General features: G+C 46.2%; 1 protein-coding gene across 2 annotated transcripts in view; it reads right to left on the bottom strand.

Moving 5' to 3' along the window:
- FUS (FUS RNA binding protein) overlaps nucleotides 1–8,458 on the bottom strand; it is a 10,899-nt gene extending 2,441 nt beyond the window's left edge. Inside the window, exons 1-9 of one of the 2 annotated variants that reach the window (XM_008594319.1) lie at nucleotides 8,373–8,458; nucleotides 6,504–6,528; nucleotides 6,245–6,399; nucleotides 5,335–5,479; nucleotides 4,932–5,119; nucleotides 4,326–4,536; nucleotides 2,674–2,708; nucleotides 1,182–1,214; nucleotides 165–268 (exon numbers count right to left, since the gene is read on the bottom strand). In XM_008594319.1, the coding sequence (XP_008592541.1) occupies nucleotides 165–268; nucleotides 1,182–1,214; nucleotides 2,674–2,708; nucleotides 4,326–4,536; nucleotides 4,932–5,119; nucleotides 5,335–5,479; nucleotides 6,245–6,399; nucleotides 6,504–6,528; nucleotides 8,373–8,385 (909 nt within the window). In that variant the 5' untranslated portion in view covers nucleotides 8,386–8,458. The remainder of the gene's footprint in view (nucleotides 1–164; nucleotides 269–1,181; nucleotides 1,215–2,673; nucleotides 2,709–4,325; nucleotides 4,537–4,931; nucleotides 5,120–5,334; nucleotides 5,480–6,244; nucleotides 6,400–6,503; nucleotides 6,529–8,372) is intronic. The other variant, XM_008594324.1, reaches the window with a different exon arrangement.
- Nucleotides 8,459–11,422: the final 2,964 nt, after the last annotated feature.

Raw genomic sequence — 11,422 nt, 5'->3', positions numbered from 1 at the left:
CAAGGGTTAAGATCCCCTTACCGGTCATCTTTTTAAAAAAAAAAAAAAAAGAAAATGGCAACAGCTAATGTTCTTTCCTCAACAAACTGTGACTTTTGTTTCTACTAATGTTTGAAATCCAAAAGCCTGCAACATAGAAAGCACCCACAATGCCTCACAAGTACCTTAATAATACCAATCTGCTTGAAGTAATCAGCCACTGACTCAATTGTAACATTCTCGCCCAGGCCTTGCACGAAGATGGTATTATTGTCTGAGTTATCCTGTTCTGCTCGTTGAACACAACATGAATTTGAAGAGCAAAGGTAAAATGAAGGCAGGAAAAAAAAAAGTAAACATAAGACAAACATAAAACTCCTTAAAATCTAACTTTAAGAAATATTAAGCTTTCAAGGGGAAAGACTCTGAAGGATTTATTATCAGTCAAGCAACCAATTATTTTGGTTTACATCAGGTATCTTACAAGAAACCCACATCCCTTCTTATTTTAATACTTGAGTTCATAAATTTTAGGCTTAGTTCTACCACTATCCCTAACATATAGAAACCAGGGCTCAAAAGTGAACTGCCCAAGGGCTGGCCCATGGCTCACTTGGGAGAGTGTGGTGCCGATAACACCAAGGCCACGGGTTCGGATCTCTATACAGGGATGGCTGGTTGGCTCACTTGGGAGAGCGTGAGGCTGACAACACCAAGTCAAGGGTTAAGATCCCCTTACCGGTCATCTTTTAAAAAAAAAAAAAAAAAGAAAGAAACCTGTTTTACATTAAAAGCTACTACATAGGGGGCTGGTTGGTTAGCTCACTTGATTGGAGTGAGTGGTGCTGACACCACCAAGGTCCAGGGTTCCATCCCTGTACCAGCCACATCAAAAACCTGCTGCTTGAAACCAGCAGTTTTAGAGTGTGGCACACAGATGCATCGACTTCACCTGGGACTTGTTAAAAATGCAGATCATCAGGTTCATCCCAGATCCACTAAATTGATGGGGGAGGAACCCATTAATCTGATATTTCTGATATATACTCATTATAAACCACTATTAACTACAGGTACACCAAAACTCCCTTCCCTTCTTCTCTATTCCTGCTCTTTTTCAAATTCCTTTTTTTAGTTTTTCTTTTATCAAGAAAAGTCTTGATACCACTATAGCCACTCTTTCATGCCACCTATGGACTCACCAGAGTCATGACGTGATCCTTGGTCCCGAGGGCCTTAAATGACATGAAAGAAAAAGAACAAAAAAACAAAAACAAGGAAAAGAGGAGCCGTTAGTCAACAGGAAAAGACAGACAAGGAAAAATCAACACCAAATCTAAACTCTTACAAAATACCAGAAAAGTGCTCACAGCCTCACTCCAAACCCTGCCCAGGGTTGCTTACCCAGAGGAGAAAATCCTAGGCAGGGCTGGGGAAATCACAGGCCTCTTTCTTTAAGATTTGAAATTTGTGTCCCCACAGGGACAACTCCACACTTCAGAAAATGCTGCCTCCCCCCCAGCTCGGGCTGGGAAATGTCCTCAGCACAGATTTGGGGAGGGGGGATCCATTAAAGTTAACAAACCAACTCATAGCTTGGCCCTGTTCTCTCACCCGAGAGATATGGGCTCACCACCAGCAATGTGATGTGCATCCATCCAGTTTCTCCACACCAAAGACACTTAACCCTTGCGGAACGATTTTAATTTCGTCTTTAGAAACCATTCTTCAAACCATGTCAAGTTTCCCCCAAATCACAAGAAAATAAAAAACATACATAATAGCTATTGTATTTTTAAAGCATGTTCCAGGGAACAGACCAGAAATCTTATTTCCATAATGCAGCCTCTATTTTTTTTCCAGAGATCATCTTTAACCAATGTTTATCTGAATTCGCCATATATAAATATTGTACCCACACGCAATGAACCCAAGCCTTCGGCTTTAAATGTTGAGACAAATCAAGAAACCTTTTGTTAGTTAACCAAAACCAGAAAAGTTCCAGCTTACTGGGAGACTTCTCAAAATTTGTCATTTTTCCATGAATTCAGTTTGTGCTGTTTAAGACCTCATTATTTCCCATGAGCCACACATGCTCCCCATCTTTCTTGAAGTAGTCCACACCTTCCTTCCCAGAGCTAGTTTCTATTTGCCCATCTGAGTTAAGTACATGGATGTAAAATTGCATTGACACCATTCAGTACTTAATATGTAAATATACACCAATGTTACCATTCTCAGGGCAAGGCAGTATTTCATGTCCCTCTCCCAGAATTAAGACATTTGGAGATTGTTGCATACACACACGCAAACACACACACTAGCCTTGAACACACTGATCAAAGGATCCTAAAGCCAAGTTGGCACCACGTGTTCCAGCACACACACTCATTTCTCATGATGGTGGTCACTAAGTGCCAGGTGTGGCAACCCCCTGTCAGAGGCCTACTAGACACCTCTTATTAACCTGGGTCAAACCAATTTGGTACCAGACTGCTGAGTCTTACCCCTGCCTGCCTCCAGGTTAGCACACATCTGGCAGCAGGTGGCATTATGCCCCACCCCTTTCTGGAGGTGGTTCTGGACACTTCAAAAACCTTTGACACTTAAATTAACACGGTAAGACATCTGCAAATGAACAATCAGACAAAGCATTGCTGGGAGTTGGGAATTTTGGAAACTCTGTTCACTTACCACCAAATTTATTGAAGCCACCACGGTCACTTCCGCTGGAGAAGACAAGTTAGAAGAAAGGACATGAAGCTTCCAACGGCTACAAACGGGTGTTTTTTTTTTTTATTTTGTTTAACATTCCCCAAATATGGGTAGGTGTTTTGGGAAAAAGATACGAGTGGCTACTAAAATACAACCCTTCCTGACCACCCCTTGTCTGACCTTTGAGCATGTCACACACACGTGTGCAATTTCTCAAACACAGCTTTTAAGGATTTTGCTTTAAAAGGTTATATATCTATTTCCTCCGGAAAAAAAATGACCCATTTTCCTTGGTCGTTCTTCTGATGTAGCAGATGTTTTTTTCCTCTTGTGGCGAGTGGTTGACAACCCAGTAGTTGGTATAAAAACCCTACCCCCGATTTACCCAGAAGACATTTCACACCAGGCTGGGGGGTAGCCCTGAACACATTTTGTGGTTTTTGCTTTGAAAGCAGCAAGCAGACTCAACCCCATTCCATAAAAAGTCAAAACCAAAGGCAATTTCCCCTTAAAACGACAAACTTAGCTAAGCCCTACACTAACTACTGAGCTGTTTTCAATAATCCCCCACCCCCGGGGTCACCCCTTCTACACTGGGAGAAGAGCCGAGTATTTTGCAATGTCACCTTTCATACCTGTGGCACATAAAATGCAGAGCAAGTTAACAGTCACATAACAGTTGTTTTTCTTTTTAAAGTTTTGCATTAAACACACGCACACAACAGAGTTTTCCTTATTTTTGTATGTTTTTTGAGATTGCCCCCACCCACCTCTGAATACTTACCATATATACAAACTCTCCTTCAAAAAACCTACTTTTTCCAAAAAAGGAGTAACATTGACATTCCTCCCCTTCTCAAGGGAGACATAGAGTAGGGTCCTTCAAATTGTATTTACCAACAGATTTGACGACTGTTTTAACATCAAATCTAAAGTTTTACTTCAAATCAACTTTAGCGGAATGGAAGGAAAGAAGGTCCAGTTGGACAAGCTGATGTGTTTTAAGTAACCATGGGAAGGCGGACAGTGGAACAAATAGGTGGGATACCACTGTCAAGCATATTTTGCCCAAAAGGTCTGCGCACTTCAGTCGGATTGACCTCATAAACCAAGTCACACACAAAATCATTGTCAGTCAAATTACTGCAAATCAAGCTTGTGGATTCAAATGACTACAGAATACAGAATACGGAAAGAGTAGCCAATTCCTGTAAGCTGAAGTCAGGTTAACCATTACCAACGTGGTAATACGCATACCGTTTCCCTACTATTTCCCAGAGTGGGATCATCGGTTTCCCTTGCAGAGAAAGAAGTCTTTACTTCCACGTTTCTTGCCTAGGATATATCAATGACTCCAATCCATATGTATCTATGTATTTTTTTCCTTTAGAAATAGAAGAATCAACTGAAATCTCTTTTCAGAGATGTGGATGGGAGTTCAGGCTCCCCAGTTCTCACAAAAATAAAATGGGAATGTACAAAGAAAGAGTCACTGGCCCCAAATCAAACTCCTCACAGATCCCCAGAGAACAAGAATATTAACCATGCACTAGGGACTGGCTTCAGGGGAGATTCATGCAATCCTCCACACTCCCCACAGGAAGATACTCCCTGGCTCTCGAGACACCTACCCCATGCCACCTCTGCCTCCACGGCCACCTCCACGACCTCTGGGTTCATAGCCACCACTGCTGCGGTTGTAGCCACCGCCACCGCCCCTGCCACGGCCCCCGCGGTCCTGTTGGCCTCCCCCGTAGCCACTGCTGCTGCTACCACTCTGGTCCTGATTGCCATAACCGCCACTGCCACCACTCATGGAGGACTGATCTTGGCCATAGCTACCTGTCAGGAAAGAAAGCATGTTTCTCTTTTTAAAAGGAAAAGGGCCGGCCCGTGGCTCACTCGGGAGAGTGTGGTGCTGATAACACCAAGGCCGCGGGTTCGGATCCCTATATAGGGAGGACCGGTTTGCTCACTGGCTGAGCGTGGTGCTGACAACACCAAGTCAAGGGTTAAGATCCCCTTACTGGTCATCTTTTTTAAAAAAAAGAAAGAAGAAAGGACTGTTGTGAAGTAGCACAAAAGGGTTCGACAGTGCCAGGGGATAAAGGAAATAGAAATAAAAAGACAGCCAGGAAACAAGAAAGCAACCCTTTTAGGACAGGGGCCAAACAGGAGAATACAAATCCTGACAGGAAACAGGTATGGAATAAAGCTGAAAACACCCTCTCTCTCACCTCCACCACCCCCTCCGCCACCTCCGCCGCTACTGTTGTACTGGCTCTGCTGTCCATAGCCCTGAGGGGGATTATAGGAGCTTTGCTGCTGTCCGTAGCTTTGCTGCTGTCCACCATAGCCAGACTGTTGGCCATAGCCCCCACTTGGGGGCTGCCCATAGCTGCTGCTCTGAGAACTGCTACCATAACTAAGAAACAAACAAACAAAAAAAAAGTATCATAATCCCAGCATGGCCAAACTTCCTTTCAAGTACATCCCATTCTCTGTACCTAACACAGGAACCACCCCCCCCACCACCACCAACACTACCATTATGCCTCATAATTGCTCCTACTGCTTGTCACTTTACCACCCCTTATGAATTCATTCCTAATCTTTAAGTCCCCTCCTGCCACACCTTACCTTCCCGAGGTACTGCTGGGAGCTGGCTGTTGACCATAGCCAGGGTAGGAGGACTGCTGCCCGTAAGACGATTGAGAACCCTGACTACTGCCATAGCCACTGGCTGAGCCATATCCCTGGGGAGCTGATTGAGTGCCATAGCCTGCTACAAGGAAAAGAGAATGAAAAAAGAGAAAAAGAAAAAAAATGGTTGAAGAAAACATCATACAAGAATACTTCAAAAGTTGATAGAAATATTCCTGTTACCTTTTAATTCTATTTTTTCACAAACTTTTTGAAGCACCCTCATATACTACCTAATGTTCACCCATACTTGAAAAGTTAGCCTCCTAGAAGCTGCTAGGAAGTTCTGCCACTCACAAAGTTACCCTTCTTGTAAACCTAAGGTTAATGCTCTAACTTCTACTGACTATTGCACAGTTCCAATTTCATCCTACCTATTCCAAAGCCTGTCTCCAGGACCACCCTCTAATTACAAACCAAAAGATCCCTCTTTAAATGTGCTGGTAAGTATACAGCATATACAAGATAACCCATATTAGTTATTTACACTTTAGGACCTTAGGGCAAATTCCACCTCTTTGAGTATCACATGACAAATGGTAGCCTGACTTCAAACATCTTCAAGCAAACCATTTTTTCTATGTAAAAATCAGCCTAAAACTGGTTCTCTCCTTGGGGAATATGCCCTCTTTCATGTTGACAAGGTAAATAGGAAAAGATCCAGCATAAACAGAAAAGTAAAAAGCCAAAGAAGATAAAAGGAAACAATTACAAACCAGTAAGCATTTTTGCTTTAAAGGACTCAGAATAACAGACAGTTTCAACATTTCAGCACTGCCCAGGTTTAAGAAAAGCAACATTCACAAAGAGCAGGGAGAGGCAGGGTGACCCAGTAAGAGGGACTCACTGTTCTGGGTCTGTCCATAAGAAGAACTATAGCTGCTCTGGCCATAGCCTGAAGTGTCTGTTGACTGGCCGTAACCACTGTAACTCTGCTGTCCGTAGGGCTGATTGCTCTGCTGGGAGTAGCCCTGCCCAGGCTGGGTGGGGTAGGCCCCATAGCTAGGGGGAAAAAAAACAAAACAAAAAAACAGTGAAACCAGGAAAAGATACTTTGGCCACCCTTGCCCTCAACAAACTCTGGAAGCCCAGAAAATGGCACTCACCTTTGGGTTGCTTGTTGGGAATAGTCTGCAAAAGATAAATACAATTACGTTACTTTCAGCTGCCACTTTAGAATAGAAGAGAGATATATTCCGTAACTCAAGCACTGGGGCCTCCAGAATCAACAAACAAGACTATGTTGTAAGAAAGGGCATAAATTCCCCCAGGAGATACTAGTTGAGAAGAGGGGCAAGTCGGCAGATCATAGTAGTTCTCTTACAATAAAGAAAAGCAGGGCCGGCCCGTGGCTCACTCGGGAGAGTGCGGTGCTGATAATAACAAGGCCCCGGGTTCAGATCCTATGTAGGGATGGCCGGTTGGCTCACTGGGTGAGCGTGGTGCTGACAACACCAAGTCAAGGGTTAAGTTCCCCTTACCGGTCATCTTTTTTTAAAAAAAAAAGAAAGAAAAGCAAAGAAAATGCAAATTTCTACAGACCAAGAAACCTTAACTACCTGAAAAACCCAGTGTCTTGGTGGACAGCTACAATTTTCTACAAACTCAGTTCATTTCAGGAACAGCAAAGAAAATGCAAATTTCTACAGACCAAGAAACCTTAACTACTGGAAAAACCCAGTGTCTTGGTGGACAGCTACAATTTTCTACAAACTCAGTTCATTTCAGGAACTGCTCTAAAACACTCTACATACATTTCATTTTCACATCCACTCTATGTCAAGAGTATTATCACCAGGAATCAAGATAGAGTCACAGAGCTACTAAGGGGCAGAGGTTTGAATTCAAGCCCAGGGCAGCAGTGTTTAGCATGTGGCCTCCACGTTGTCAACAGAGACCCAAAGAACAAGAGTGTCTCAAAAAAAAAGTACATTCTTCGCCCTTTGGCCAACCTTGGAGATCGACGAAATGAGTTTTTAGTGCAAAGCCAAACAACTAAAAGAGCCCTTTGACCCCAACAGAGATCTTCAGCAAACTGCTCGCCTCAGAAAGCAACAGCTAGCTCAGTCCTGTGGCTCCAGTTGATCCTGTTTTTTCTCTCATCTACTCTGCCTTCCACGAGCTGTGGGCAGACTTGGCCAAAGTAGAGAAAGCGCTTTTAAAACGCCACGTTAAAGACAGTGGCAAGATCAACTCATCCCTTAAGCACAAGAAACGAGGCACGTCACCGACAGGAAAAGGGAGAAGGATCGGGAAAGGGTGTGGCTTCGGGCGGTCGTTCCTTTCGGTCCCCACCTCAGAAAGAAATTTAGGCGGGAAAACCTCGAGCCTGGTCCCCGGATTCCGACCCCCCTCCCCCAGCCAAACCGTTAGGCGGGCGCGCGGCCCCCATCCCAAGCCTCCGCCCCGGCCGCGTGGCAACCGAGGCGGGAACGGGGCGGCCCCGCCGGTCCCGAGGGACCCGGGGTGCGAGGCCCACACCGGAGGCGCGCTGCGGGGTCTTCTGAGGATCTCGCGACAAAAGCCGGCCCGACACGATGAGAGGAAGGGGCCTGCACCGCGCAGAGGGGGAGGGGCTGGCAGAGCGCGTGCGCGCGCCGAATGCCCGGATGCAGCACTGCGACAAAGCCGGCCCGAGCGCGGGGCTGGGAACCGGGGGGAGGAGGATACGGAGCCCGGGGATTCCCACCCTTACCTCACGCTTCAAATCATCAAAAACCGTCCCTCCCAACCCTCACCTGAAGTAAATGGACTGCGAACGGAAGACTTCCCGCCCGGCGCGAGGGGCCAGAGGAGCGAAACAAGATGGCGACATCGGCCTCCCCCTTCCACCCTTCTCCGCTGCTTCCCGCCACAGTGATGCGAGAAGGTCCTACACGCGATCGCCGTCCCCGTCCCACCGAAAACCAAAACCCAGCAGGGAGGGAGGGAGGCCGCAAACCGGCGCGCCGTCACCGCCTCGCGCCCTCACATACCGTTTGAAGCCATTTCCGCGCACGCGCGTACAGACCAACGGGGAACGAGATCCCAACACCGCAGAGAACCGACGCCTCGAGGACTGAGCGGCCCCGCCTCCTGCGCCGAGCTTTAAGTATGCCTCCCGCTGCGTACCGCGCCGGAATGTGCCAAGTGCGGAAGACGAGCAGGGGGAGCAGGGCCGGACTCCACCACTTTCCAGCGAGTGTAGAGGGTCCGGACAGGAGGGAAACAGACTGACTAGGACACATGCTAATAATATATGCCAGTGTAATCATAATTTTTGTGGTAAAGAGCTGCTGTTCTATCTTCGGGACTAGCCCACCATCCACGTCCACCCCCAAAAAGCCATAATGGTACGGTACGATTACCCGACGGGGGCGGGGCGAGGGGCCAGGCGTCGCTGGCGGAAACTGTAGTCAAGGCGGAGCATTCCGGGGTGGGAACCGAAATTCCTGTGGGTGGCCAGGTTTGCTGGGCCCCACTTTCACTCAGGTTGGCGAGCTCCGGCCCTCCGTTGCTCTTCCTCTACTGCAAACGAGCCTCGCTCTCTGGCTCCAGCGTTCCTCCCCCGCGACACACACCAACCCTCTCTCCATGAGTCTCGCTTTTTACTTAATCGTCTTTCAGGGTTGCCTTTTCTTTCGTCCTTACCGAGGTTTGAGGATTGTGACGTTTGACCAGAAAGACAGCGTGGGTTTTAGCCAGGACCCCTGGGCCCTAGTTGGTCCAGCACTGAGCTCTCATCCAAACCCGGGCGGCTTTGACCTGACTAGGCAGCGGCGGGAAAGCCCAGGCCCTTTTTGGACCTCAGAGAGCGCCGACATTTGATGACGGGTCCCCAGCCTTTTACTGATATGGGGCTACATTTTATTTTTCTGAAGTCTTATCAAGGAACCAGTGTGAAGATCCCAGGAATAACATTTGTACAAGGCTTAAGTAGTTTCAAAATGAGCAGTTCTTTCTTTCCGATCACAGTCTTGTGAAGAAAGTAGAGATCTCCATTTTATAGATAAGAAAAGGGACTCAGAGCGAATACAGTCCATGATTATAGGACAGCTAAGGACCAGAGGTCATGATTCGGATCCATGTCTGTGACTGCAAAACACTCCTATTGTCAGTACGTGAACAATTTAGAATGTTTGGAAGCCTGTTCACTTACTGGCCAGAGCAAGGACAGAAAGTGAAATTCAAGTTAAATTGCAACTTGCATTCTAATCAGCCTTGCCTGGAGAAGGCAGTTTGAAACTATAGTAGAAAACAAAGGCAAAGGAGGTTATTCCTGGTGTACATGCAATGCGGATTTTCCTTCCCAACTTAACCTTTGACCTGGGTTTCAGAGCTTCTTTGTAGGTTGGACATTTTCCTAGAGAAACAATGAGGGCAATGTCCTAGGCCTGCCCACAAACTTTAACTAAGCCCCTGACTTCAGCTTTAATGGCCCTTGAATACCCCACCACTATAGTGGATTGAATGTCCCCCCAAACTCATTGAAGCTTGAATTGTGTCCCCCAAGTTTTATGTATTAGAAACTTGGCCCCCAATGTGACTGTTAAGAGGGTGGGAAATCCTATTATGGTAATTGAAAGAAGGGGCCTTGAAGAGGTGATTAGATTGTAGGACAATGCCTTACTGAATTGATTAAAAATGGTGGTCATGAGCATGGTTCTGAGTGCTTTAAAAGAAGAGCACGTGGGAAGTTAGTTTCTCTCTGTCTCTGTTCTGCCATTTTCCTCAATCACTGTCACCACCATCAAGACCTTCACCAGCTGTGTTCTCTGGACTTTGGACTTGACCTCAAAAACTACTCAATAAATTTCATTTTCTTTGTAAAATCACCCAATTCTGTGTATTTTGTTATAAGCAACAGAAACGGACTAATACAGCCACCTACCCCACCCCCATTGGAAGGGCAGTGTGACTCTGGAGTCATTCACTAAATCAACAAATACTTATTAAGCACCTACTATGTTCCAGGCACTATTCTGGGCACTTGGGATGCATTAGTGTACAAAATAGATGAAGCTATCGTTTAATAATAAAGCTAACATTTAATAATGATATTTATATTTTTATATGTAATAGCTAACACTTTGATAAGGTTTACAAAGTGTCAGACACTGTTCTGAGTGCTTTGAGGATAACTTGTCTAATTTTATTCTTCACAGTGAAAGGTTGATGTGAAGATTACATTTTACAGGTTAGGAAATAGGAATAGAAAGGTCAAAAGCTATGCCCGGGACTACACAGAAAGTGGCAAAGCTGGGTTTCCAACCCAGGCAGCCTGGCTCCAAGTTCATACACTCCAGTGAACATTGCTTGCTCACTGCACAGTACATGCCATACTGTGTGTGCCATACTGTATGTGCCATACTGTATGGGGCAGACTGGAGAGAGGAGGATAAAAAAAGATCCTGTCCCTGAACCACAGGACCTCTAGCCAGGGGGTGAGATGTGGGTGAGACACATGGGCCACACAGTGTACTCGGGTCAAATGTAGTAAGTGCTGTAAATGGTATCAAGGACTCTGGAAACCCTGCCAGGAGAGTAAGTCATCCTCAAGAGAGGTGGTAACCCTGAAGCCAGGCCTTGCAGGATAAGTAGGAGTTCACCAAGCAGCATGGGAGGAAAGGGTGTAATAGGCAGAAGGCATCTCAGATGAAGGCATGAGTAGGGATGGGCACTCCTGGGGCAGAGTGACAGGCTCAAATTGTGACCTCTGAAAGGATACATCAAGTGGCGTTTCTCCAGGCTTGTCTCTCTCAGTGGACCTTTCCTGAGTCACATAATGGGAGCCTCTCACTCCTCAGAAGTCTCCTTAGTTGACATCCCTGCTCCTAGCCCTCTCACCTTTCCCACAGTCCATTCCCTTTCGCCTGGTCCTGTAGACAGCAGTGCTCTCCAAGTTTCTGTCTTCAGGGTTCTTTGCTTTTTCTGTGAAGCCCAAGATCCCAACTGCCGCCTGGTGTGAAATGCAGCCTGCAGACAGGCTTTGTTTGTTTGTTTGTTTGTTTGTTTAAAAGATGACTGGTAAAGGGCCGGCCCGTGG

Source organism: Galeopterus variegatus, unplaced genomic scaffold (assembly GCF_000696425.1).
Source record: "Galeopterus variegatus unplaced genomic scaffold, G_variegatus-3.0.2 Scaffold162, whole genome shotgun sequence".
In the NCBI taxonomy this organism is placed as follows: domain Eukaryota; kingdom Metazoa; phylum Chordata; class Mammalia; order Dermoptera; family Cynocephalidae; genus Galeopterus; species Galeopterus variegatus.
Note: the sequence above shows the minus strand (reverse complement) of the source record. Positions and strands in the feature narration are given on the sequence as shown.